Source organism: Geotrypetes seraphini, chromosome 4 (assembly GCF_902459505.1).
Source record: "Geotrypetes seraphini chromosome 4, aGeoSer1.1, whole genome shotgun sequence".
NCBI lineage: Eukaryota > Metazoa > Chordata > Amphibia > Gymnophiona > Dermophiidae > Geotrypetes > Geotrypetes seraphini.
In genome coordinates, this window is record NC_047087.1 from 166,035,035 (window position 1) to 166,062,615 (window position 27,581).

At 45.6% G+C, this 27,581-nt stretch overlaps 1 protein-coding gene across 1 annotated transcript in view; it reads right to left on the minus strand.

Annotated features, from left to right (window-relative positions):
• CARMIL2 (capping protein regulator and myosin 1 linker 2) overlaps window positions 1-27,581 on the minus strand; it is a 582,193-nt gene that overhangs the window by 525,972 nt on the left and 28,640 nt on the right. Inside the window, exons 3-5 of the mRNA XM_033941489.1 lie at window positions 26,134-26,211; window positions 16,821-16,897; window positions 16,364-16,468 (exon numbers count right to left, since the gene is read on the minus strand). Of these exons, the coding sequence (XP_033797380.1) occupies window positions 16,364-16,468; window positions 16,821-16,897; window positions 26,134-26,211 (260 nt within the window). The remainder of the gene's footprint in view (window positions 1-16,363; window positions 16,469-16,820; window positions 16,898-26,133; window positions 26,212-27,581) is intronic.

Sequence of the window (27,581 nt, forward strand, 5' to 3'; positions counted from 1 at the left end):
CGGCAGAGCAGGAAACTTTACCTTTTTTTTTCTCTTCCCAAGCCCATGGTTTTAACCCGCTTTAAACCCGTGGGTTTACAAGTCTTTTCTAAACAGCTCCAGGCTTTGGGACTATCAGCACTATTGAGACCCACCATGTAAATATAATCAGTAGGCTAAAAATGAAGGCCCAGATCCACTAAAAGGTAGCGATTCAATCGCTATTGGCCGATTTTGAAACAGCGATTGATTCACTACCTTTGTTGCATGCGATTGAGTCGGGGCAGCCCTGACAGTAGTGACAGGAGAAGCAGCTTCCTGTCACTGCTGTCAGCAGCTTTTTTCTTTAAATGGGCCAGATATTTTGCATGGCCACTTTAAAAAAAAAATGAAAAAAGCCCCCTCCCCGACAAATGCACCCCCCAAGAAAAAGGCCATCACCTGGCTTCCCCACCAACCACAGCCAAAATAGCAGTAGGGATGCCGACTCCCTCCTGCCAATGATCCCGGACCCCAGATCCCCTCCTCCCTCCCCATACCTCAAAAAGTTGGGAGCAGGAGGAGTGCTTAGTCCCTCCTGCTCAGTAGGGCACCTCCGTGAGAATGCGGGCATTAGGCCCCACCCCGGCTCAGGCACCTCAGGCCCATCCCACAGGGCTGCGGGGCCATGTTTGTGTGTGGGGGCATTTCTCCTGCAATTTGTGGGTTGGGGGCATATTTTTTTGCCAGGCTTGCCTGTCTTTTATTAATTTTTTTTATGGGGCAGAGATTTTGCATGTGTAACACGCACAAAATATCTGTGCCATGGAAAAAAATAATTAAAAAAGACAGGCAGGCCAGTCAAAAAAACGGCAGAACTGTTGGTAACACAGTTACCGACAGGTCTGCAGCAGTCGGGTTTGACAATAGTAAAACCTAATTAAAAATAACCAAGCAATTGTTAGTGAATCAATCGCTTGGCTATTTTGCATGGAGGTTTTACTAATTTGAATGGGAGGATCGGAGCTTTGAATGATTGGGACAGAGGTTAGTGAATCAGGTCGGAGGGAAATCGGGTTGCAAAGGGGTCGCAAACCGATCGGTACACGATCGGTTTGCTTAGTGAATCTAGCCTGAAGTGATCTAAATATGAAACAACACCCCCAGCACACAGGTTCACTGCTGTTATGTAAATGAACAATGATAAGCCTTTCATTCTTGCTTAAATATGATACAAAGTGTGTGAATGAAATATGAATGATGTGATACATGGTGTGGAGATCTAATTGGCATACTGTGATTTTTTTTAAAAGCGGGTTAAAAATATTTGAGTGATAAACTTGCCAATGTGAAAAGGTGTATAATTAAATGATAAACTGTACTCTTAGACTGCTGAAGAATGAACGGTGTGCAACAAAATATGCGAGTGCAAATGATGAAACTTATTGTGAAGTTTAGTCCTGATCCTGAGTAAAACTGATTGTAATACTAAAGTACTTACTTATGGGGTGTTTTGACCTCTCTAGCAAGGCTAACATGAAACTCTAACACAACATCTAAATGCTAAATCATTGGGCTGTGATGAAATTTAAAGCTGCGGGAGGTGAGCTAAAGTGAATAGCAAAGCTAGTGTACAATAAGTTGGTGCAAATAATGTATGAATGAACTAAAGTCATGCAACAATAACATCTTTTTTAAAAAGAACCAAGTAGCTCAAAAAAAACAGCTGTATAACAAGTTTACCAAGAACTGCAGGGTAATCCCTTCCAGTGTTCCCTCTAAGGTGAGCGCATGAGCTATTGCTCACTATTTTCAGTGGCGTCGCTCATGCGCTTTCTCCTGTCGCTCACTCGAGGGCGAGGTGAGAGGAAGCGGCGGCAGCCTGTATTTTAAAGTTGAAATATGCAGCGGCGGCTCCTCTCAAGATCCCTGACTGCATCAGACTTCCGACGCAGGTGGGGATTCGTGAGAGGAGCCGCTGCCATGTCTTCAGTGTCATACGGGGGGGTGGGGGGGAGGGTCCGCCCTGGCTGTGCACCCGCCCTAAGGCTGCAGTCGGAGAGGAAGTTCGGGCCAGCCAATCGCTGCCTGGCTAGGCGGAACTTCCTCTCCGACGGCAGAATTGACGTCGGGGGAAGCAAAGAGAGCTTGGGGCAGCCGCGGCAGTGGCTTTGGGGCCTGTTTCCCCCGATGGTTGCGGTGGTGGCTTTGGGGCCTGTTTCCCCCGATGGTGGCAGCAGTAGCTTTGTGGAGGGTAGGGAGAAAGAAAGGGGGCAGGCAGGGAGACAGAAGGGAAACAGAAAAAAAGAAAGGGGGCATCAAGAGAGAAAAAAAAAAGAAAGGGCAGGGAGAGAGGAAGAAAAAGTTGGAGGAGGGAATGAAGTCTGGAGGAAAGGAAGCATACAGGCTGAAAGAAGGGAAGAAAGATTGGTTGCACAATCAGAAGATGAAAGTGCAACCAGAGCCTCATGAAATCACCAGACAAGGTAGGAAAAATGATTTTAAATTTAGTGATCAAAATGTGTCTGAATTTATATATGCTGTCTATATTTTGCACTATGGCCACCTTTTACTAAACCGCAAGTGTTTTTTAGCGCAGGGAGCCTATGAGCGTCAAGAGCAGCGCTGGGCATTTAGCGCAGTTCCCTGCGCTAAAAACTGCTATTGCGGTTTAATAAAAAGGGAGGGGGTATATTTGTCTATTTTTGTATGGTTGTTACTGAGATGACAATGCATAGAGTCATCTGCCTTGACCTCTTTGAAAAAAACCCAGAATAGGAATGATAATTAACATTTCTCAGCGTATAGTGTGCTTTGTGTTTTTTAATTTTATTGTTGGTAGATCATTTTGACTTGGTCATTTTAAAGTAGCTCGCAAGCCCAAAACGTTTGGGCACCCCTGAGCTAGAGCGTTGAAGCTGTGTATTTCTATTTTATCCCCCCTTTTACAAAACCGTGGAGCGTTTTTTAGCGCCAGCCGTGGTGGTAGCAGCGCTGATGCTCAGAATTCTATGAGCATCAGAGCTGTTACCACCGTGGCTAAAATCCACACTACAGTTTTGTAAAAGGGGGAGGGGTTAGTTTGTGATGACATATTCCATACTAGGCGAAGGTGTTTTCTGTGTTCTGTGTGTTCGAAAGACATGGTTTTCTGTTAGGATTGACGTTGAATAAAGCGACACTGATCAAAGATTGGCTGATTGTCACTAACCCCGACTTTGTCTTTCTTGCGGAAACCTGGTTGCTATCGGACAAAGACATCATCATTAAAGATTGTCTACCCCCAGAATTCAAAATTCTCTCACTAGCCAGAACATGGGGAAGAGGAGGAGGTCTTGCAATAATCTTCCGAGACCAACTAAACTGTACCACGCTCAACACAACATCTTCACCCAACTCAGAAATTCTAACCATCTCCCTAACATCAAAATCACTGCCCTCCTCACTAACCATCACTTTATTCTACATCCCTCCAAAAAAATGGACCAAATCCAAAGAGGACTTCATGGAAAACCTAGTAACCAATTCTTTAACAAGTCCCTACAACCTACTATGCGGGGACATTAATATCCACCTTGAGCAACCCGACCAACCAGAAACCTCGGATTTTTGGTCACTCCTCACCCAACTAGGCTATGACAAACACCCCTCCATCAAAACTCACCAAAGAGGTCATCAGTTAGATCTGGTGACTCTCTCCTATAAGGAACAGACCAACCCCACTTTTTATTGGAAACAAGGCAACTGGTCAGACTCACTATGGTCTGACCACCGTCTATGCACCTTCACCATTGGATGCCAACACAAACCCCCCAAAAACAGAAAAATGAGAACTACCAAAACCCACACTACCAGAGGAAAGATCGACCCAACAGAATTCTGGTCCCGCTTTGAAATCAACACCAACCCAACCGAAGAAACGGAACTCATGAGCTCCTGGATCAAGGATAGTACCAACATACTAAATGAGATTGCCCCCATTAAAACCCGCAGAACAAGAACCCCAAAAACGAGGGCTGGTTCGATTCAGAACTGCTGCTATTAAAGAAGGAACTTAGAAAAGCAGAAAGACTATGGCAAAAATCTGGAACCCTAGAACATAGATTGGCCTGGAGACTTAAACTAAAAAATTACAAAAATCTCACTAATGAAAAAAGAAAAAATTTCTACTCCCACAAAATTGGCAATATAAAAACCAACAGTAGTAACCTCTTCAAACTGGTCAATGACCTATACAACATCGAGTCCTTCACAAACACACAAGAAGAATCCACTTTAACTGCCAACACCCTTGCAGACTTCTTCAACACCAAGATTCAAAAATTAAGATCAACATTACCCAACAGGCCCAACCCACTCGAGTTGTTCCCCATCCTCCCGAACCCGGACATATCTAACCCAGACCCAGGAACTAGATCAGACCTAAGCTGGAAACAATTCGCAACAATCGACTGGCATACCTTTAACACCTATTATAACAAATATACACACTCCTTCTGCAAACTGGACACATGCCCACCAAACATCATGAAAGCCCCCGCCCCCCACACTTCAAAGCAAACATGATGACATGGGTTAATTCCCTTTTATCCACAGGAAACTTCCCGTCAGAGCATGGTCATATCATGATCACCCCAATTGTAAAAAACGCGAAAGAACCGCCAAATTCCCCTGCTAACTATAGACCAATCGCAAGCATCCCCCTATTTACCAAAATAGCAGAAGGGCTGGTAAAGGCGGAACTCGTCGCATACCTAGAAAAATTCAACCTCCTAAGCGACAATCAATCAGGTTTCCGCGCAGATCACAGCACTGAAACCATCATAGCCTCCCTTCTTGACCACCTCCACAAACTCTTTAGCCAGGGCTCAAGTGCCCTGATTATACAACTAGACCTGAGCAGTGCTTTCGACCTGGTCGACCACTCCATTCTCCTTGAATGCCTGGCCCACATCGGCATCGCCGATCAGGTCCTCAGCTGGTTCCAGGGGTTCCTAAGAAATAGATCCTACAAGGTGCTCAAGAACAACTCGTTCTCATATAGCTGGGACAACACCTGCGGGGTCCCTCAGGGCTCCCCCCTGTCACCCATTCTTTTCAATATCTACCTGGCCTCCCTAGGTAACCTCCTACACAACCTCAAGCTCAAATCTTTCATCTATGCAGACGACATCACAATAGCCATCCCACTAACCAATTTCTCACAAGAACTACTCAACTACATTACAAACATTCTCAACCAGATCGAACTCTGGATGCTATCTTTCAGACTGAAACTCAATCCCGACAAAACAAAATTCTTCCTAGCCACCCCCTAGGACAAAATTAAGGACACTACAATTCAACTAAAAGGACTAACTTTCCCCCTCGAACTCACCCTAAAAATTCTGGGAGTCACTCTGGACAAAAATTTATCCTTTGAAAACCACACCGACCTCATGGTCAGGAAAAGCTTCACCTTACTGTGGAAACTTCACACCATAAAAAAATACTTCGACGACACTTCTTTTCGCCTACTTGTACAATCTTCCATCCTCAGCATCCTTGATTACTGCAACATCATTTACCTTAACGCCACGAAGAAAACCACCAGGAGACTAAAAATAATCCAAAATACCACTGTGCGTCTCATCTTCGGCCTAAACATAAGAACATAAGAAACGCCTTCACCGGATCAGACCTAGGTCCATCTAGTCCAGCAAGCTGCACACACGGAGGCCCAGTTAGGTGCTCCCTGTTGGAGATCCGGATCTCCCATATCCCTCGATATGATTTGCAAGAAGGTGTGCATCCAACTTGCGCTTGAAACCCTGAATACTAGTCTCTGCCACAAGCTCCTCTGGGAGAGCATTCCAAGCGCTCACCACTCGCTGTGTGAAGCAGAACTTCCTGACATTTGTCCTGAACCTGCTTCCACACAGTTTCAGGCTATGACCTCTTGTCCGTGTCACATTTGAAAATGTCAGTAATGCTTCTTCCTGGTCTATTATGTCAAATCCTTTTAATATTTTAAAAGTCTCTATCAAATCCCCCCTCAATCTTCTCTTTTCGAGGGTGAACAGTCCAAGTTTTCGTAGGCGTTCTTGATAGCTCAAATTCTCCATACCTTTGACTAGTTTAGTGGCTCGCCTCTGCACCCTCTCCAGCAGAGTTATATCCTTCTTGAGGTATGGAGACCATTGTTGAACACAGTATTCCAAGTGTGGTCTGATCATCACTCTGTAAAGTGGCATTATGACGTCCTCCGACCTACTCGTGATCCCCTTTTTAATCATGCCCAACATCCTGTTTGCTTTCTTTGCTGCCGCCACGCATTGAACCGATGGTTTTAGGGTTCTGTCTATCAGGACCCCCAAGTCCCTTTCTTGTTCGCATTTGGCTAATGTCACACCCAATATTCTATATTCATGTTCTTTATTTTTCTTTCCCATTTGTCTATATTGAAATTCATTTGCCACTTTATCGCCCATTTTTCCAGCTGGTTCAGATCCTTCTGAAGATCCTCGCAGTCCCTTGGAGAGCCAACCCCCCGACATAATTTTGTGTCATCTGCAAACTTGATTATATTGCATGTCGTTTCCTCTTCAAGGTCATTTATAAAAATATTGAACAAGATGGGTCCAAGAACCGAGCCCTGGGGCATGCCGCTAGTCACCTTCTCCCAATCCGTGAATTTCCCATTTATTATCACCCCCTTCTACCACCAACTTCACTGGCTGCCATTTGAATCTAGAGTCCTTTTTAAATTCGCATGCTTCTGCTACAAATCGGTAAATGGTTCAGCACCAAGTTCAATCCTCACTTTAACCTCTACAACACAAACAAGAAACCCCGTAGAATTCAGCTGTTTGCTTTCCCGTCGCTAAAACTCTGCCATCTTAAAAGATTCTTAGACAAAACCTTCGCCTTCCAAGCAGCTAAGCTCAACCCGTGGCTTGCACAAATGATTCTCGAGGCCCCCACTTACCTCGGCTTCAGAAAATCACTCAAAACCTACCTATTCAGCAAACAAGACCCTTAACGACCCCCCCCCCCGCATATCTTACCACTTTGCCCCCCCTGCTCTTCTCCTCCCCCATAATAGCTTCTCTCTTCCCTAGCTTCCACTACCTCCCGTCATCCTTTGTCAAGTTTGGTTAAAACTTGTTTATATCTGATAAAATTGTTGTAACTTGTTTATATCTGTAAAATTGTTTATATCTGTAAAATTGCTAAAACTTGTTTATATCTGATAAAATTGATGTAAATCTGCGTGTCTACGCAGATACTACTTTAATTGATGTAAACCGCTTAGAACTCTCCGGGTATGGCGGTATATAAGAATAAAATTATTATTATTATTATTGTAGGATTGATCTGTGCTGGTCTGGCTTGTTTAGTTTTACAATGGGTGTATTGATGTACTGCTCACTGCAATATGTAAGATGCTGCCTTTTCCTAGGTACTCATGTGTGACGTGTGGCTTGTTACTAAAAATCATGTTTTTCGTACAGATGGGGGGGGGGGGGTGCCAAAAAATGATGGGCCCTGGGTGTTACATATGCTAGGTACGCCACTGTATGTAAAGATACCAGAAAGCTGGCGAAGCAAAAACTTTAAGTAAATTGTTATTCTTCTAAGTTTTGAGTATTTAACCCTCCCACAATCTCACGGGCACTCGTTTCAAGTTTCAAGTTTATTGAGATTTTGATTTAAACGCAATATCAAATATTTTCAATGCGTATAACAAAAATAAATTTGGGGAAATAAATAAAACCATTTGAACAATAAACATACAAACATATCCATAGATGATTAAAAATACATAAGGAGTACAAGGATAAACTACATTTGTTTAAAAATGCATCCTCCGCGCCTGCTCATAAATTTGTGGAGTATGTAACTTGTCGCTCATGCATATTTTTTTTTTGCACACACCTCATCAATCCTTAGAGGGAACATTGATCCCTTCATGCAGAACTGTATGGAAACGGCTCCACCTTAAATAAGTGCTGATGAAAAAGTGGTTGTAAAACAAATGTAAATCAGCTGCATACCTTCAAGCAGCAGTCAGCTTTGAAAACACTATGGGCTAGATTCACTAAGGGCATGGATCATATCCGTGAGGGATCCGATCCAATCCGTGTCCGGGGGGGGCTTATTCATGAATCGCCCTCATGCAAATGAGGGCGATCGGAATCACGCCTCAAACCACTTGCCCGGATCGCTCTATAGCGATCCCAACGCATGCACAGACCATCTGTAGATGATCTGCGCATGCGCTGGCCCTCTGTGCCTGGCAGAGCTAAATTTTACATTGTTAAAAACTTTTTTTAACTTTTTTGCGAGCCCGTGGTTTTAACCTGCTTTAAACTCACGGGTTAGCTGTTTTCCCCGGGTTGGTGGGTGGCTGGTTGGGCGAGTGTGAATGGTGGGTATGAGTGGTTGGAAGTATGTGGAGTTCGGTGGGTGGGGGGGACTACATTGTGTGGGTGGGAGGATGGGATTTGGTTATTTTGTTTGATAGGTGCTGAGCGGCATAAGCATATAGCTTGCTCAGCATACTCCTTTCTTGCTGGGGTTTTTTGGGTATGGATTGGGTCTCATGGTGTGGGTTTGGGATGGGGTGGGGGTTTGGGCTTTGGAGTGGGTGGGGATTGGGGGGATTCTCTGGTTGGGGTGAAAATGTGTTTGATGGTACGTTTGGTGTTCGCGACCTTGTTGTTTTGTCGTGCTGTATTGTATATTTACTGCTGGTGTGCCAATAAAACATGATTTATACTAAACTCACGGGTTAAAACCACAGGCTCACACTAGTGGGGAAGGCGATTGGGGCAAAGTGCTGCAAAGTCGGGGGCTGAGAGCAGGAGATCAGGGCAGACAGACCTGAAAAGTTGAAGGCAGAGAAGCAGGGCAGAGAACAGATTGGCAGAAGGCAGGGCAGTTGGAAAGGACCTGAGCAACTGGTCCTCAGCAGTCGCTTATTTTTGAATTGGTCAGCCCAGTCAGTGTCCCTCATTTTGTTTAGTGAATCATTGCCTGCCTGCATCTGAATGCCGTACCCCCTCATTTGCATGCACAGATCGGAGGATAATCAGGATAGAGGTTAGTGAATCAGGTCGGAGGCAAATTGTATCGCAAAGGGGTCGCAAACCGATCGGTAAAACTTGGTAAAGGTATGAAGAGAGGCCCAAGTGGCCGCCCTACAAATCTCATCAGGCAAGACTGCACAGGATTCAGCCCATGAGGAAGCCATTCCTCTGGTAGAGTGAGCCTTCACCCCAAGGAAAAGCTTCTCCCCGCTGACACATAAGCAGTGGAAATGGCAGCACGGATCATTGGAAGGAGGCTGACCCTGACGTGTGGGGCCTGCCAAAACAAACAGAAGGTCTAAAAGACGAAAGTCATTTGTGGCCTCCAGGTATCTGAAAAGGAGATGCCGCACATCCAAAGACCGCAAAACATGGTCCTTAGACTTGGAACCTGACCGAACAAAGTGGGTAGCTGAACTTCCTGGTTGACGTTGAATGCAGAAACCACTTTCGGAAGAAAAGTAGGCACTGTTCTCAAAATAAGTACAGCCTCCCTGATGCGGATAAAAGGATCTCTGCATAATAGAGCCTGAAGCTCTGACACTCTCCATGCAGAAGTGACTGTCACAAGGAAAATGGTCTTGATGGTGAGATCTTTCAAAGAAATCCCATCCAGGGGCTCATAGGGCGGACGAGGCAGTGAGTGGAGAACCAGATTCAGATTCCACATAGGACAAGGCAGTCTCAAGGGAGGCCACAGTCTCCCCACCCCCCATAGGAAGTGTACGTCTGGGTGAGACGCCAGAGAACTCCTGAGAGAAGAGGGACCCAAACATGACAGTCTCGCAATCTGGACATGTAGAGAAGAAACCGCCAGACCCTTCCTGAGGCCAGCCTGCAGGAAGTCCAGAACTTGTTCCACCATTGGGGCCAAAGGGTCCACTTGAACCTTGGCACACCAAGCCTGAAAGCACCTCCAGGTTTTCACATAGGCCAACACCATCTACTTCCTCTTACTTTGAAGAAGCATGGCGATGACCATAGAAGAGTAGCCCCTAGCTCTCAAGGCTGCGAATTCAAGCACCAGGTCGTAAGACCAAAGCAGTCGGGATCTTGAAGGGCTATTGGGCCCTGTGTAAGCAATCTCTGATGGCAAGGAAGATGCAAACCCCTCTCTGAGCTCAACCGCACCAGGTCTACATACCAAGGATGTCTGGGCCAATCCATGGCCATTAGGATTATTGGACCTACGTGAGATGACACCCAATGCAGAACACACCCTATCATAGGCCACAGGGGAAAGACATACAGAAGTTCCCCTTCGGGCCATGGTTGAACCAAAGCATTGAGCCCTTCGCTGCTGACCTCTCGGCGGTGGCTGAAGAACATCTGAGCCTACAGGCTCAGCAGGGGATTCCTTGTGCCTCCCCGACGGTTGACAAAGGCAACAGCCGTTGCATTGTCTGAGAACATATGGACAGCTTTTTGGTGGAGACACCCTCGAAATCTCAGCAGCGCCAGATGGATCGCGTGCATCTGCAGTCAACTGATCTGCTCTCCAGCACAGTCCATCGGCTCTGGACTGGCACAGATCCACAAACTGTTCCCTAACCGGAGAGACTTGTGTCCATTGTCAGGGTCACCTAGTCCAAGACTCTCAGAGGGAGGCCCCGGTTCAGAGTAACTGGGTGCAACCACCACAGCACACTGCTGCGCGCTGCCACCAACCAAGGCAACTTCACTCCCAGTGCATCCCGCTGAGGATTCCACCGAATCAGAAAGGACAATTGGAGAGGATGGAGGTGAGCTCGTGCCCATGGAATCACATCTATGGGTGCCACCATGAAACCCAAGACTTGCAATTACTGCCAGGCTGTCAGAGCTGAAATATCTAACATGTCCCAGATGGCACTCTGAAGCTTGAGCTTCCTGGGTTCTGGCAGGAACATCCAGTTCCTGCTTGTGTAGAACTGAACTCCCAGATACTCCAAGTCCTGCATTGGCTCGAGACAACTCTTCTTGAGATTTATCACCCAGCCAAGACGTTTCAGTAATTGCACCACCTGGAGATCCAGTATGCGTCATTCCTCCAGCGAGGGAACTCTGATCAGCCAATCATCTAGGTACGGATGAACTAGCACCCCCAGGGAGTGCAGATGGGGGCCAACGACAGCCCGAAGGCAAGCGCCCCAAACTGGAAGTACCTCCCCAGAATGTGAAATCTCAGGAACCTCCTGTGGTCCGGAAAAATCGGGATGTGGAGGTACGCTTCCATGAGATCCAAGGAAGCCAAAAACTCCCCTGCTACTAAAATGGAACGCATCATTTCCATCCAGAAATGCGGAATCTGCAAGAAGGCATTCACTGCTTTCAGGTCCAGAATAGGCCTGCAATCTTTGGAGTGTTTCTTTGGAAAGATAAAGTATATTGAGCATCTCCTGGAGCCCAAGTCTCCGCTTGGAACGGGCTCTATGGCCACTAGATCCAGCAACCTGCATACTGTGGCTCTCACCTTGCTGGTTCTGTCCAGGTTTCCTACAGGGGAAGACAGGAAGAAGTCCGCTGGAGGACTGAAAATCTGAGGTCGAAGGCTCTCCCTGAACACCTCTAGGACCCACTGGCCTGAAGTTATCGTCTGCCATTCCAGCAGGAAGGCCGAAAGCCACCGCCCGATCCAGGGGGAAACCGATAAAGACCTGGAGTCATAACTTTCTCTTGGGAGGGGCAAAAGGATAGGAGTTGGAAGACTGCTGGCACGCCAAACCTCCAAACCGAGGTCTGGAGGGAGCTCTGTAATGCTGTGCCATCACCGGGGGCCCAGCAAACTATGAAGTGTGCTGGTAGGGATGAAAATTTGGCCATCCCGAACCCCTGGCTGGGCGAGGCTTAGAGCCAGGGAGCACCTTAGGGTTGTGGTCAGGAACACTGGCCATAAATGTCATCCAGACCCTGGGCCAAACAAGAGCAAACCCTTTAAAAGGCAACCTGCTCAGCATAACCTTAGATGAAGAATCACCAGACCACTAGCGAATCCACAGCATTCAGAATAAGCTCTCAGCTTAGCAAAAACTTTCAAGATATCATCACAGCGACATCGCACACTTCCGGGCGTTTCAAGCCGGGGACACTAGATTTAGTGTGCCTGTTCTCAAAAAAGATTGCAAGACACTAACCTAGATTTTTGTTATTTTAAGCCGGTAGTTATTTGAAGAAGAGCTGCATCATACAGAAGTTTGAAGGGCTCTTTTTTACTCAAGTTGCAGACTGCACAATCATAGTGTTTTCAAAGCTGGCCACTGCTTGAAGGTATGCAGCTGATTTAGTTTTGTTTAACAATCTCTTATTTATTTATTTAAAAATTTATATACCGCATACAACTATGCGGTTTCCATATCACATACATAGAATCTTGTTTCTCTCCGATTCTCACATATAACATATAACATAGACATGTCAAGACAACATCGTTAATCATCCCTGTTATAATAGGGATAGAGCACAAATTGAATTAATTCAGAAGTACAAACAAGCTTTAAATCATACATTATCAGCACTTATTTAAGATGGAGCAATTTCCATACAAGTCTGAATGAAGGGATTATGCTGCAGTTTTTGAAAAACTTGATATGTAACTCTGTTTTTTTTAGTCACTTGATTTCTGTCTCTTTAAAATAATGTGTTATTGTTACCCTTCATTATTTGTACCACCTTATTCTTAAACAACAACACTGCTATTCACATAGGTCTATATTCTATAAACAGTGCTTTAAGTTAGGCACCTAACTTAAGTGATAAAAGATATTTAAAATGATTAAATATTGTTTAAAAGTTCTACTGGCTCCTAGAAAAACAGCATCTTCATCGCATCTATAGGAGGCGTCTTGGGAGGGGTCTAGGGCACCTGAGCCAATCAGGGACTCCCTTAGACTCCCTCTGAATCCCTAAGGCTCCTTCCCCTTGTTACCGATAGGTCTAGAGCAATCAGGTTTTAGGATTAGTAAAACTCGATGCTAGATAGCCAAGTGATTTGTGCATCAGTTGCTTGGCTATTTTGCATGGGGTTTTACTAATTTGCGTGGGTCGGATCAAATCGGAAAACACACGGTGGGCAGATTTGTGCATCTGGGAATGCGATCCAATCTATCGCTTAACTGATCAAACTGCTTTAGCGACAATCATTACAGGATCGGTAAGTTTAGTGAATCTGGCCAAAGAGCATAGTTTATCATTTAATTACACACCTTTTCATATTGGCAGACATGAACATAATGACGTCATGTAAATGTGCATGACATCATTACATCAATGTCAACACATGCGCAAATGTGGTCCCGAGCTCTGTGAGGTTCCTGTGGGGGTGGGGCGGGGGCGGGGGCATAACAGGGCGGGACCAATTCTCTTTTTTATATAGAGGAAATTTGGCAACCCTATCAATACACAGTGCTCAAGTGAAAGAATTACAGAGGGAATAAGACAGATATTGGTGCTTAGCAGCTAGATTTACTGAGAGAATGATAAAATATTGGTACTTAGAAGGTGAGCACATCGGCAGGCTTATCAATTAAATATTTTTATCCCACTTAAAAAAAAAAAAATCACGGTATGCCAGTTAGATCTTCACACCACATATCACATCATTCATACTTCATTCACACACTTTGGGCTCCTTTTACAAAGGTGCATTAGGCCTTAACACATGGAATAGCGTGCAATAATATGCCATGCGTGCTAGCCGCTACTGCCTCCTCTTGAGCAAGCGGTAGTTTTAGGTAGCGCACGCTAAAACAGTGCATGCGCTAAAAACGCTAGCGCACCTTTGTAAAAGGAGCCCTTTGTATTATATTTAAGCAAGGATGAAAGGCTTATCGTTGTTCATTTACATAACAGCAGTGAACCTGTTTGCTGGGGGTGTTGAGTTTCATATTTAGATCACTTCATTTTTAGCCTACTGATTATATTTGCATGGTGGGTCTCAATAGTGCTGATAGTCCCAAAGCCTGGAGCTGTCTAGAAAAGACTTGTATACGTAGCAGCCAGGTTGTCACATAAATCTTTTTTGAGATTATTATTTGCAGCTTATTTGTCACTTAGGATTGCTTTCTCTTATGTATTGCACTGTTTTGTCACCTCAAAGATGTTTCAGCGTTTCTTTTGTATCAAATGCTTTTATGATTATTTTATCATGAGCACTTCTTTTATTTATTTTTATAGGCTCCTTTTTACATTTTGGCCATCTTTGAGTGGATTCATTTGAGGTATGTTTTTCTTGTAGATTTTAATTTGTATAGGTTGTATCATTTTGATGCTACGTATCACTTATGATGCAATATGTACATGCTTTCTTTTCCTCTGATTATGTAATTTTTATATATTTATGTTTACTCCTTGGTCCTTTAATTGTGTCATTTTAACATTTAAGTCCTCATTGATGATTATTATTTATTTCTATTTATTTTGACTTTTATTTTTAGTACTTCTGATACATCTACAGCCGAAACACAATCCTTGTTGGGTCCAGTTTCATGTTCCACTTTATATGGCCGTTAAAGCATATCTTATGGTTTTATGGTCTGGACTTTCCTTGGTTTGGTGCAGAGGTTGTTGCTTCTCTTTTAGTGTATTTTCAGCAATGAAAAAGACATATTTCCCAAGGGTGTGTAGGAAGGGGGAAACTAGCACTGCAAGACTCTTCAGGAGTTGATAATATTATAAAAAGGTCTTGCATGTAGGGCAGGGTTAATCCTTTTCAAGCTCTTACAAATGGGCTCTAGCAAACTGGAAGAATCACTGGGCAAGTTCGTCAACTCCTCCTTCTATCTGGTGAACAATTCCCAGGGAATAGGAGAATAGATGGACCTCTGCAGATAGCAGGGACTCAGGTCTTCACCTTACACTTCATCTAGCAGCTGATTTATCAGGGCAAAACTCTGCCTTGGGATCCAGTGAATTAAAGCAACTCAGAGGTCTCTCTTAAATATTTGCCCCCTGATATTCAGTTGTTGGCAGTCAGTGCTTTTTTAATGCTGATCATCGCCAGCTTACTTGTGCCCTGATATTCAGTGCTGGACCATGTCTGGGCACTGACACTGAATATCAGGCATAATTCTGGGTGGCTCAGATTTATGCAACCCCAGATGAATATCAGACTGGGACCACATAACTTTTTTTTGTAATAAAAAAAGAAGAACCTCAGAACTCCCAATTCCAATCCCAACCTGCTGCTTCCCCCAGTCTGCAGCGAAGTCTCTCTCTGCCATGCCCCCAGACCTCCCAGAAGAGATTTGGCATCATTTTACAGAGGCATTGGTAAGGGTAAGAAGTGAGGAGCCGCACTCCTGCCCCCCACTGGACCACCAGGTAGGCCCGGGGGGGGGGGGCTTACCTAGACATAGGCAGGTAGGTGTGTCTGGGGGGAGGTATTGCCGCGGGTTGGAGGAGAATTTTATGGTGGGGGGCAGGAGGTGACTCAAGATTTTTTTTTCTTTTGGAACAAAAAAATAGCTTATGCACATTCAGGTCCGATACTGGCAGATATTTTGAGCTACCCTAAATTCACCCACTTTTTGTGGCCCTCAGCTGAACATCACTGGCACCCACATAAGTCCCAACTCCTCCCCAGCACTCCTCCCTGACCCACTCCTGACCAGCCCACTTTCTAGGGTAAATCAGAGCTGATATTCACTGCCCAGCTTAGTACCATTGAATATCAGCAATTGGGCAGCTACAGGTGATTTAAGTGGGCCAGAGCCTCTCTAGCCTGCTTAAATCACTCTGAATATCAGCCCCCTGGGCCCTTGGCAGTTACCTAGTTTGCCTGTGCCATAATACTACTCTATCTATGTGGTTTCAAAAATTTACGTACATCGTAACCTTCAGATTTTTCTTACACTGGTTCAATCAAAGTCCTCTACCAACACTACACCTATTGAACATAAATGTTATCAAAGTGAATTCAAAGCTGTCCACCAATCAATTAGATCATTTGATAGTAGCACTTAACCAATTAAGGGCTGTTGAAATTCGCAGTGAGCACCTAACTCAAAGCTAGATATGTTGGAGGTGTTATGGAGCGGGGTCAGCACTTGGCTGCTTAAGTGCTAAGATTCAGCCCTTAACCAGACAGGTTTAGCTGGGACTGCATAAAAATTTGCCTTCTCTTTATGTAAGCTTAAGTGTTGAATATTGACTTAAGCAGCTATGTGTTAGCTGGCTCTAAAATAACTAGATATTCAAAGCGAAAGTCCAGAGAAGGCTCATTTTTTAATATCCAGAAATAACTCTGTTGGCAGTGACTAAAATTCTCACTGCAGCCTGCTGAATATCAGGCCCTTATTGGCCAAAATTTCTTTTTTATTAGTTCAGTTCAAAATAGTTATTATTTTCATGTGCCTTACCTCAAGGCCTCTGGTGGCAGTTTAGTCCCTGCCAAGCTTACATACGTGAGAGCAGAAGACTGGCTGAAGAACTGCTTAATTGCAGGAGGAACATCTTTGGTCTTCCTGAAAAAAAGTATATATTTCACAGTATCTCAAATTATTATTGTTTTGTTACAACCTGGACATAACTAACTTGGCTCAGAAGACAAGAGTGTGTCCGTGGTAAAGGGTTTCAATTCATCTGATGACCTGGCTATGTTGTCTTCAGTAGACAGTAGACAGATTTCATTTAATGTTCATCTTGGAACATGTTATCATACTGACAAATTGGATATGACGAGACAAGATCTTAGGAGAGGAAGCATCTAGCAAGTGGTGCTATCTTCCCAGTGCTAATACAGCTTGCACTGCCCCACTGGGTCAGCAATAAAGCATGAACAGCGATAACAGCAAAATTAAAATGTCTTTGACTTACTTGTGTGTAAAGATGTTTTTAGAAACATTCAGATAAGCCAGGTTTGAGCAGCATCCAGAGGCTATGGCTCCAAAACACTTGGAAAAGAAAATCAAGAATCATATAACAAATATGTATAAGTAACTATAACAAGGGTGGGCAAATCTTTGGCCTGAAGGATGCACAGAGGGCCCCGTTACATGGTAGAAGCAGTGGCCAAGAAGGATCGGGAGCTGTAGGTCCACAGGGCTGCAGAGAGATCTTAACTGCTTAATCAATCTGCCTAATACTGCTCTTACTGTTATGGGATGAGCTTGGATTAAAAGCGCCAGCAGGCCACGTTATGACAGGAATCCTGCTAGTCCTATCAGAAACAGGGAGGAAGTCCCTGTAAACCCTTTTAAAAACCCTGTTATCAGGTCTAGGAAACATCCTGAACAGTTTAGAGATTCTGGGCAGAGCTTTAGAAAGGAGCCCGTCTCTTTAAGAGTGTCTAGAGCTAAAGCTGACATTGAGAGTGCAGGGTCCTTTAAGATCTTGCCTGTCCCTGTTATGAGGGGCGTGGCTGGATGCCGAGGTTTTCATTTACTGAGCTTTCCTCGTCAGAGAGAGGGGGGAGGGGAAGCAGATGAACGGAGGCTAGGAAGGAAGCCAGCACAAGGCAGTTCCCCCGCAGGTCCTGTTGACTGGGAAATGGAGGAGCTTGCTGAAAGCCAGTCACAGAAGCCCAGCCAGAGTATTATGACATGAAGTTCCAAGAGGACTATGTTTTACCTGTCACAGAAGCCCAGCCAGAGTATTAAGACATGAAGTTCCAAGAGGACTATGCTTTGTGGAGACCATCAGATGGACTGTGAGTAGACTGTTAAGCCAAGCAGATATTTTTCACTGGAGTTTGCATTTTGGAGTTTTGTTTTAAAACCTGCTAGTGTGTTGCAATTTTGGTTTATTCTTTGGAGCAAGTTGTGTGCTGCTCTGAATTGGCTTTGGGGGTGAGGAATTAAAACCAGAACCTGTCTTTTGGGAGGGGGGGCAACACCTGTGGTATACAGGCCCTATCTCATCCCAGCCTGTTGGGGATTTGGCTCTACCCAACAGGGCCACAGCCAGAGCCAGTGAGTATGGGTTTTTTTCCACAGGAAAAGTGCTTGTTTATTGCACTGTTTTGATAGGCCCAAGAGTGGGGCCAGAAGGAAAAGTTTTGGACTTTTGGTTTTAAAGACTGGACTGTGTCTAGAGCACTGCTTATTCTGAGTTGGAACTATTTTGATTTTCCAGTAGGAAGTAATTGGATTAATAGTAGCCTTTTTGTGTTTTACTCGTGCCATACTTACCAGTGTGTTTTGGAGTTTTGTCTGCTATTAAAGTGTTTTGCTTTATTCAACAAGGGAATCTCAGTGTGCTATTTGTGGGAGGCACTGAAAGCTGTGTTCTACTACCTTTATTCAAACTCTGGGACAGGGATTCAGAGGAGCAACTAGGCCTAGCCAGGATCCTGTCCCACAATGTGCAACCCACAGGTCATAGTTTGCCCAGCTCTGATCTATATACAGACAAGATTAAACGCACAGAAAGCATTACATAGAGCTTTTCATTTATTTTAGAAACTCCAAGCACTGCTCTGAAACCTCAATAAAGCTCATCTGATGAATCACTAGTGAGGACTATGCTGCCATCTTTACATGTGAGGGCACAGCACCCATGCAGCTCTAGAACAGACTATGCAAGCAGCTATCAGTAACAAGTATTTGATGCAGCAAAGAATAAACAAATACAAGTACCGTATTTATACGCATATAATGCGCGGGGCCTGAGGCACATGGGCCCAACCCGACCATGTGCCCAAGGCCCCGCCCCCAGGAGGGACCTAAGGCTCCCGGGCCTATTCTGATTGGCCCAGGCGCCTTACGCCCCACCAGTAGGCGGAGCTTTGGGACGGATGGGCCAATCCGGCCTCATTCCGTCATTGGCTGCCGGACAGGCAGGTTTGGCTCCCGTCTGTCCGGCCAACTACACAAAGGTACGGGGAAGGGGGGTGGGGGTGTCGTGGGGGTCGGCCAGGGGGGTCGCAGGTCGGCTGGGGGGGCGGTCGGAGGTTCTTGGGGGGGGGGCGGTCGTTGGGGGGAGGGGGGTTTGCGTCAAGGGCAGGAGGGCCTGGGATCCCTCCTGCCCGTAATGTAGTGCGGGGTGTGGGTAGGGGGTCGCCGTGGCCAGGAGGGTTTGGGCTCCCTCCTGGCCCAAACAACTAGCGGGGGGGGGGTCGCCAGGGCCAGGAGGACTTGGGCTCCCTCCTGGCCCGATATTGTCGGGGAGTTGGGGAGTCAGGGGGGCAAGAGAGCTTGAGCTCCCTCTTGCCCCGATCGTGTTGGGGGTGCCGCGGTTGGCTGGGGCAAGAGGGCTTGAGCTCCCTCTTGCCCCGATCGTGTCGGGGAGTCGGGGAGTCGGCGGGGCAAGAGGGCTTGACGTCAGAGAAAGGGCGGGACCGCCGGAAGAGGAAGCAGCGCAGGCGTAGGGCTCACAGAAGGGCCGGGACTGCCAAGAGGAAGCAGCAGGACACCGGTAGGAGCTTCTACATGATGGGGGGGGTTGGGAGGCTGTAGGGGTGTGAGCGGTCCTTCAGGGTGGGGGTGCGGGTACGGGTGGGAGTGCGTGCGAGCAGTCCTTTGGGGTGGGGGTGCGGGTGCGTGCGAGCGGTCCTTCGGGGTGGGGGTGCGAGCGGTCCTGCGGGGGGGGGGTGAATCGGACGTCGGGGGAGGCATCAGGCTTTCAGGGTGGGGACAGGACTTCAAGGGGGAGAGGAGAGTCGGGGCGGGCGAAAGGAGAGTCGGGGTCTCCAGAGGAGAGTCGGGGCGGGCGAAAGGAGAGTCGGGCGGTGACGGGAGAGTCAGGCAGCATGCGCGATATAAGGGTGTGCGCGGTATTCAAAAATTTTTTACATATATTTCAGTTTCCCGCACGCTATACCCGTGTGCGCGTTTTACATGGGTGCGCGTTATCTACGTGAAAATACGGTACTCTTCTAGAGAGAAATGTCTGCACTACACCCATGTTATCCAAGGCATAACATCTTCACTGGTCAGATGTTTCAAAGGGAATTGTAGTAAAGCTGGGACAACAGCACCACTGTGGTAGAAACAAAGCATGGGGTCATGGAGGAGGGGTCAGCCAATCACATCATCATATGCAAGACAGCCACATTCATCAGAGCTGAGATCAGGGCTGACATCAGCATTTCCTCCCTGAAAGGATGAGATGTGATGCAAAAGCATTTTCCACACCTCCTCTCATACTCATTCCCTTGAAAAATCCTGACAGATCTTATTCTATAATATTGCTAAACTCCGTTCGTTCCTCTGTTCAGTGCAAAATTTATAACACATTTCTGACATGTTCTTTGTCTTAGATCTCTGTCTCAAAATGGAAAAGGTGAGTGCTGCATGAGCCTACCAAAAATATAGCTTATTTATTAGCTCTTCTTTCTCTCTTACAGCCAGAGGCCACTCATCATACCACTTTTACCTATAGCATCACCGTATCTGGGAACTTCAGAGATTACTCACCTGCAAATCAATGTGAGATGGTGGAGGGAGAAGCATTTCACTCAGGGAGAGATTCTATAAATGGCGTCATTGTCTGCTTAAAAAATGGCTGCCGATTGCATATCAGTCACGCAATGGTGCCATTTATAGAATCATGGCTTCGTGAAAGGTAAGCACCAGAAATGTAGGTCAGGGTTTTATAGGCCTACATTTCCAGCGTTTACCTTTCACATGAATTGCGGTTATGGAGGCATTTTATGTTGCCCAATGCCTCTTCCAGTAGCCATACCTACAGTGGGGTTAAGTGTTGTAAAGTGCCTCTGCAGCTGCGATGAAGGTGCCATTTTGTACTGGCACCTACTTTTTTTTTTAATGATTTTAATCGTCTTTTTATGGCTTTTACCATTTAAGTTAGATGACATTAGGGCACCTAACTTAAGACGCTGTTTATAGAATCAGGAAATCGGTGTTTTCTGGTGTACGATAGCACATATAGAGAACCCTTTGCTGTGGAACTCAAGGCCCTTTCACTTAAGGTCAGAAAATATATTTTTATCCTAGTCTTTGGAACAAACCAATGCTCTCCAAATGCATTAGAGGCTATTGACACTCCTTTTTATATTCCCTAGTGGGGCTCATGCCAGCTCTTGATGTGGCTTCAGTAAAGGCTACCATTCACTACCCCTCTGTCTTCCCCTACACTAGTGTTCTCAACCCTTGGGACACACCTTGCCAGTCAGCTTTTCAGGATACATTTGCATATAATGAAGGTAAAGCATGGAACTTTATCTCATGCACATTCATTGTGGGTACCTTGAAAAACTGACTGCTCTACACAATTGATTGCAACCAGTCTTCAAGTATATATTTGTTGTACTGTATTTATTTCTTCCCTTGCTCCCTATTTTAATGTGTTTTATTATAAACTGCACCTTAGAAAAATGGAAAAGTATACAGCCAATCAACAGATACATAATGCAGAAATTGGCTGAAGGCTGTAGTTGAACATACTCTCAAGACTGCCATAGCAGTAGGATCCCTCCCACTAATGACACAGTTGATGGTTTTCAGAGCAGCACTGAAAGGATTTTACAATTGAAATAAACTAAAAAGAAATTACAATCAAACCATTAACACGAAGAGTGTCACAAACCCGATACTGAGGTCAGGTTTGTGCCTGTGAGAATACAAAAACCTCTAATCTTTAAAAGGGCTGATCAATGTGGCAGCAGTTCTAACAGTGGAGAACAGGATTCTAGCCCTGATGAGAGTGCCCAAGAACAGGAGCCCTGGGGGGAGGGGAAGCAGGATGAGTTTGATAACTTCCCTGAACCTAAAGCAGTCCCTGGTAAAAAGCACTTTGGTAGGCAGTCTCTTAATCAATCTAGCACTCAGCTGCTGAGACTAATTGAGCAACACCAGAAGGCTCAGCAAAAGCCAACCCATTCCCCTTTCAGGATAGGGCATGGCTTTCTCAGGTCTGGTCATAACCAGCAGTCCAAGCTGGGAAGATTCAGTCTGGATCCAACCTTGGAAGGAGACTCATGGCCAGGTGCTGCTCCTGTGGCTCAGCAAGGGAATGAGATTGAAATGAAGGACCTGAGTGATTTTCCTCTGATAAACCTGCCTGAGGAAGCAATGGATTTTAAGGAGATTTTTTTGGCCGGGGGTGTCCCAGGATGTGACCAAATTTTGCAAATCCTGCCCCGTCTGCCAAAAACTGTCCTTAAGTAGACCTGCCCGGGCCCTGCTCATTCCCATTCCCAAGGTGGAGGAACCGTTAGCCAGGTTGGCAATGGACATAGTAGGCCCGCTGGAGAAAACTCCACGGGGACATGGTTTTATCCTGGTGGTCATGGATGTGGCCACCAGATATCCGTGGGCTTTCCCGTTGCGGAAGACTTCTTCGCCTGCCATTATGAGGGAGTTAATAGGACTGTTTTGTACAGTAGGGTTTCCAAGAGAGGTCTTGACGGATCAGGGTAGTAATTTCCTCTCAAAGGAGATGGAAAGTTTTTGGCAAGGGTTTGGTATCCGTCATATAAAGACATCGGCCTACCATCCCCAGGCCAACGGAATGGTTGAACGTTTTAACCAAACACTCAAACAAATGCTAAAGAAGACCTTAGGACAGGAGAGGAAAGATTGGGATCTTTTCGTCCCCTTGGTGCTGTTCACAGCCAGGGAAAAGGTCCAAGACTCTCTCGGGGTAAGCCCCTTTGAGATGTTGTATGGTAGAACTCCCCGAGGTATACTGGACATTGTAAAGGATCAGTGGGGGGCACCAGAAGGGGCAGAAGCCAATGTTATTTCATACTTAGACCAGTTGAGGAAACGGCTAACGCGGGTGGCCCAGATAGGTAAGGGTAACTTAGAATGGGGTCAACAAAGGCAGAAGTTTTATTATGACAGGAAATCCAAAACCCGTCACTTAAAAGTGGGTGATAGAGTGTTGATTTTGGTACCCTCGGATCCACATAAGTTTCTGGCCGAGTGGAAAGGACCAGCCACTATTGTGGAGAAAGTAAATCAAGTGGATTATCGGGTCCGGGATGAAAAAAACAGGATCTAGACATACCATATCAACCTCTTAAAGCCCTGGCGGGACAGAGAGACTGTGGCCCTGATGGTTGAACAAAATCAGGACGATGACTTAGGACCCCAAATAGCAGACCTAGACCAATCGGAGGGTGTCAACATAGGGACCGATCTGACAGATAGGCAGGCAGACCAGTTGAAAGCCCTAGTCCAGAAGTTCCAAGATGTGTTTTCCCCCATACCTGAGCGTACCGAGTTAGTCAAACATGAGATAATCACTACCCCGGGCAAGATAGTAAGGGTGAAGCCTTAGAGATTATCCGAAGGGAAGAAGGACTTAGTGCAAAAACTGGTGGACGAAATGCTGGCCTTGGGGGTGATCGAACCATCACAAAGCCCTTGGTGTAGCCCTATCATTATAGTACCCAAGGCTGATGGTACCCCCAGGTTTTGCATAGACTTTAGACAGCTCAATGAAATTTCACAGTTTGATGCCTTCCCTATGCCGCGGGTAGATGAATTAGTGGACTGATTGGGGCAAGCTCAATATCTCTCTACCCTAGATCTAACCAAAGGCTATTGGCAGATCCCTCTTGCATCTAATGCCAAACCTAAGACAGCCTTCAGTACCCCTCATGGTTTATATCAATTCAAACGTATGCCGTTTGGACTTCATGGTGCCGCGGCTACTTGCCAAAGAGGAATCACAGAGGTGCTAAGGGGGCATCACCAATATGCTGAGGCCTACTTAGATGATATTGTAATATACTCTCAAAGTTGGCCACAGCACCTGGAACAGGTAAAGGCTGTTTTGGAATCGTTGAGGAAGACGGGATTCACGATTAACCCAAAAAAATGCTATTTGGGACAGAGGGAAGTTAAGTACCTGGGGGTATGTCGTAGGGAGAGGTCAGGTTAAGCCCCTGGTTGACAAAGTACGATGTATAAAGGACTACCCTTTGCCAAACACTAAAAAGCAACTCCGAGGGTTCCTAGGACTAGTCGGGTACTACCGACGGTTTATACCCGCCATTTGCCACCAGGGCTTCGGCCCTCACGGATATGTTAAAAAAGAATAGTCCGGATACCCTCTGGTGGGAGGCTACGGGTAGGGCTGCAGTGGAGGACCTCAAAAAGGCCTTATGCACGAACCCAGTGCTTAAGGCCATGGACTTTACGAAACCTCTAATCCTGCAGACGGATGCCTCTGGGACAGGATTAGGGGCAGTACTTAGTCAGGAAGTGCAAGGGATGGAACATCCGGTATTATATTTAAGCCGGAAGCTACACCCCAACGAGAGGAACTATGCCACAGTGGAGCTAGAATGCTTGGCTGCCCGGTGGGCGATGCAAACCCTTGAGCATTATTTGCAAGAACGTGAATTCACTTTGGTGACGGATCACGCAGCGTTGAAGTGGCTTAACACTATGAGGAATAATAACGCTCGCCTCACCCGATGGTATTTGGCCCTTCAAACCTTTCGATTTAGGGTTGTGCATCGACCAGGGAGGCTAAGTACAAATGTGGATAGTTTATCGAGAATACAGGAGAACCCTGAGTCCCCATTAAAGCACAAGGACAGCCAACAACCAAAGGTGGGGGTATGTCACAAACCCGATACTGAGGTCAGGTTTGTGCCTGTGAGAATACAAAAACCCCTAATCTTTAAAAGGGCTGATCAATGTGGCAGCAGTTCTAACAGTGGAGAACAGGATTCTAGCTCTGATGAGAGTGCCCAAGAACAGGAGCCCTGGGGGGAGGGGAAGCAGGATGAGTTTGATAACTTCCCTGAACCTAAAGCAGTCCCTGGTAAAAAGCACTTTGGTAGGCAGTCTCTTAATCAATCGAGCACTCAGCTGCTGAGACTAATTGAGCAACACCAGAAGGCTCAGCAAAAGCCAACCCATTCCCCTTTCAGGATAGGGCATGGCTTTCTCAGGTCTGGTCATAACCAGCAGTCCAAGCTGGGAAGATTCAGTCTGGATCCAACCTTGGAAGGAGACTCATGGCCAGGTGCTGCTCCCGCGGCTCAGCAAGGGAATGAGATTGAAATGAAGGACCTGAGTGATTTTCCTCTGACAAACCTGCCTGAGGAAGCAATGGATTTTACCTGTGAGCCTGGAGAAGACTGCATGGAAGAAAGTTAAGTTGTTTTACTTTTGTGTTTGTTTTTCCCTGACAAAACCGATTGGTGTTTTGAAGCACCTGGAACTTGTGCTGGCTGGGACTGTGTGTGTGTGAGCATTTTTGTTTAGACTCACCCTAAAGAAATTCTTCTATTCCTAGAAGGACTGTGAACTCTGTTTTGTGTTTTTGTTTTTTGTTTTTTCTTTGATGATAAGGACAAGTTAGCTATTGATTGTTTTCCAGTGGGAGTTGTGGGGTCTGAATCCACAAAGATCCTAGGTTGGGATAGAGGGGCCATTTTCTGGCAAGTTAATTAAGTGGATTCAACAACTCCCCACCCCTGCCAGCTTGTCTGGTTTACAAGGGGGAGAAGCCTGTAGTAAACTCAGGCTAACACAGTGTGCTGACTGCAATAGACTGACTTTAAGTTTCAATAACAAGGACTACCTACCCTGAGGAAAGGGCTGCTCATGTTTGGCTATTATACCAGAGGGACTTCTGAGCTTCCCTTTTGTGTTGTTTTTTTTTACTTTTCATTTGGACATTAACACAGTGACTGTATTACCACGCTGTGGTTAAACAAAGTATTGCTATCTTTAAAAGCTCAGGTATCCTGATCATTTTTTGTGTTTCCTGACATTATCACCACCAGCAGGGCTTTTCAATTCGCGAAGGCACGTCCAGGACTATGTTTGTGCGCAGCACCCGGTAGTCATTTTGACCAGCCAATACCGGGTGTGCGACAAGAGGTAGCCGCTTAGAAAGTAGTTTTATTTAACTGTTCAAAAGGTGTCTCATAAAAAACAGAAGTCATGACAATCTCAACATACTCAACAATCTGCTCACCCATTCATGTTTGTTGCATTTCCATAAATGCAGGGGACTTAGATCTCTTACCTCTCTGTAATATTATTTCTATTTAGAGCTGTGAGATTTAATTTAAACACTTAAATTTCACCTGTACCAGATTAGAGCATTTTAAAGAGAACTACAACACATCCAACAGGAAGTAAGATAAAGACAAAGACTAACCCACAGAATACCCGGCCTGCAAGCACAGGAAGTGCTTGCACAGGAAGCACAGGAAGTCACACAGAATGTCTGTTATAAATAAAACTGCCTTACTTACTGCATCCAAACCACAGTCTGTCCCAGACAGATTCAGATGAGCTACCACGTTGGGAGAGCTAAGAAAATTATAGAAGCCCTGTGAAAGGAAAATAAAAGATAAAAACTCCTGACATCTACTGAAATATTGGTACCTAAATCTATTTTTATATACCTTGGCTGCTCATATGTCACCAATTTATATATGGTACAATCCCTGAATTTTTTAAAGGTTTCATGTCTGAGTATCGACCATTAAGATCATTGTGCTCTGAAAGTTCAGCATTGCTGAAAACGAAGGCTAATTCTAAATATGAAGAAATGGATGCCATGACTTTTACATGTGCAGGGGTTAAGTTGTGGAATAGCCTGGTTGGTCAAATCCAAAAATGTAGAGATAAGAGCTGTCATACCCATGCTCCTGAAATGCACAGCGAGCCCATGGGAACATGACAAAACCTATGACCCAGGGTGTCCCTTGCTACTAATATAAATTCTGGCAAGGTAACTGCCTAATAGGGCATGCAGGTAATGAGTTCAAGTCAGAAATGGCAAAATAATCACTTTATTCTGGCCACTGGCCCAATAAATCAAAATACAGGCTTCAGCCTGGCAGTTGCAGGAAAAACATACACTCCATGAAATCATACAAAAACAAAACATCAAAATCCAAAGTGCTCAAGTTTGTCAGCAATGGTTTAAGAGTAATCCCCTGCTTCTGGGCTTTCACCAGAGCAGATATATTTTAGGCTTGCAATGTTTTATCCCACAGTCCATTCAAAGAGCACTCAACAGCACTTGGTTAGTTAATGAACAGGAACAAACAAAAAAACAAACTCCCAGCAGACTGAGAAATAAAGCAGGCAGGAATTTCACATGGCTTTACTTTAACATATCATACATACATTTCCCTCTGAAACATTGCTGCAGTAACCACCCACAGCTGAGAGAGAGCAATGTAATTACCCAGCTTGGTAACAAGCAAGGAAACCATACACATGTTGCTGGACAGTTCAGTTTTAAGGAGAGAACCCAAACTGTCTCACAACAAAATACAGTTGAACTGGAAGCTCAAAAACTGTAGGCAGAAAACAAAACTCCGGTGTTTCATTACATTTCCATAGCTATAGGACAAGACTCAACTCCTTCCCGGCTTTCCTGAATATCCATGGCTTCTTCCTCCTGCTGCTCCCAAATCTCAGAGGGAGAAGACAGCTCCTCTGCATCGATCATTTGCCAGTCTGTGTCACCAGCCTCCTCTGGCTGGGGAGAGAGGAACTTACTCTCCTCTTGGCTCGGCTTGGCTCAGCTCCAGCTGACCTCTGTCCTGCTTGCCTCTCCCCTCTTCCTGTTCTGAAGAGACATTTTATGCTGTGGAAAGCCATGCCCCCTAAGACTGGGTGGGGGAAGGGTTTTCCAGACACTAGCCTGCTCCCTATGATTACAGGCAGGATTCTTTCTAGCCCTAGT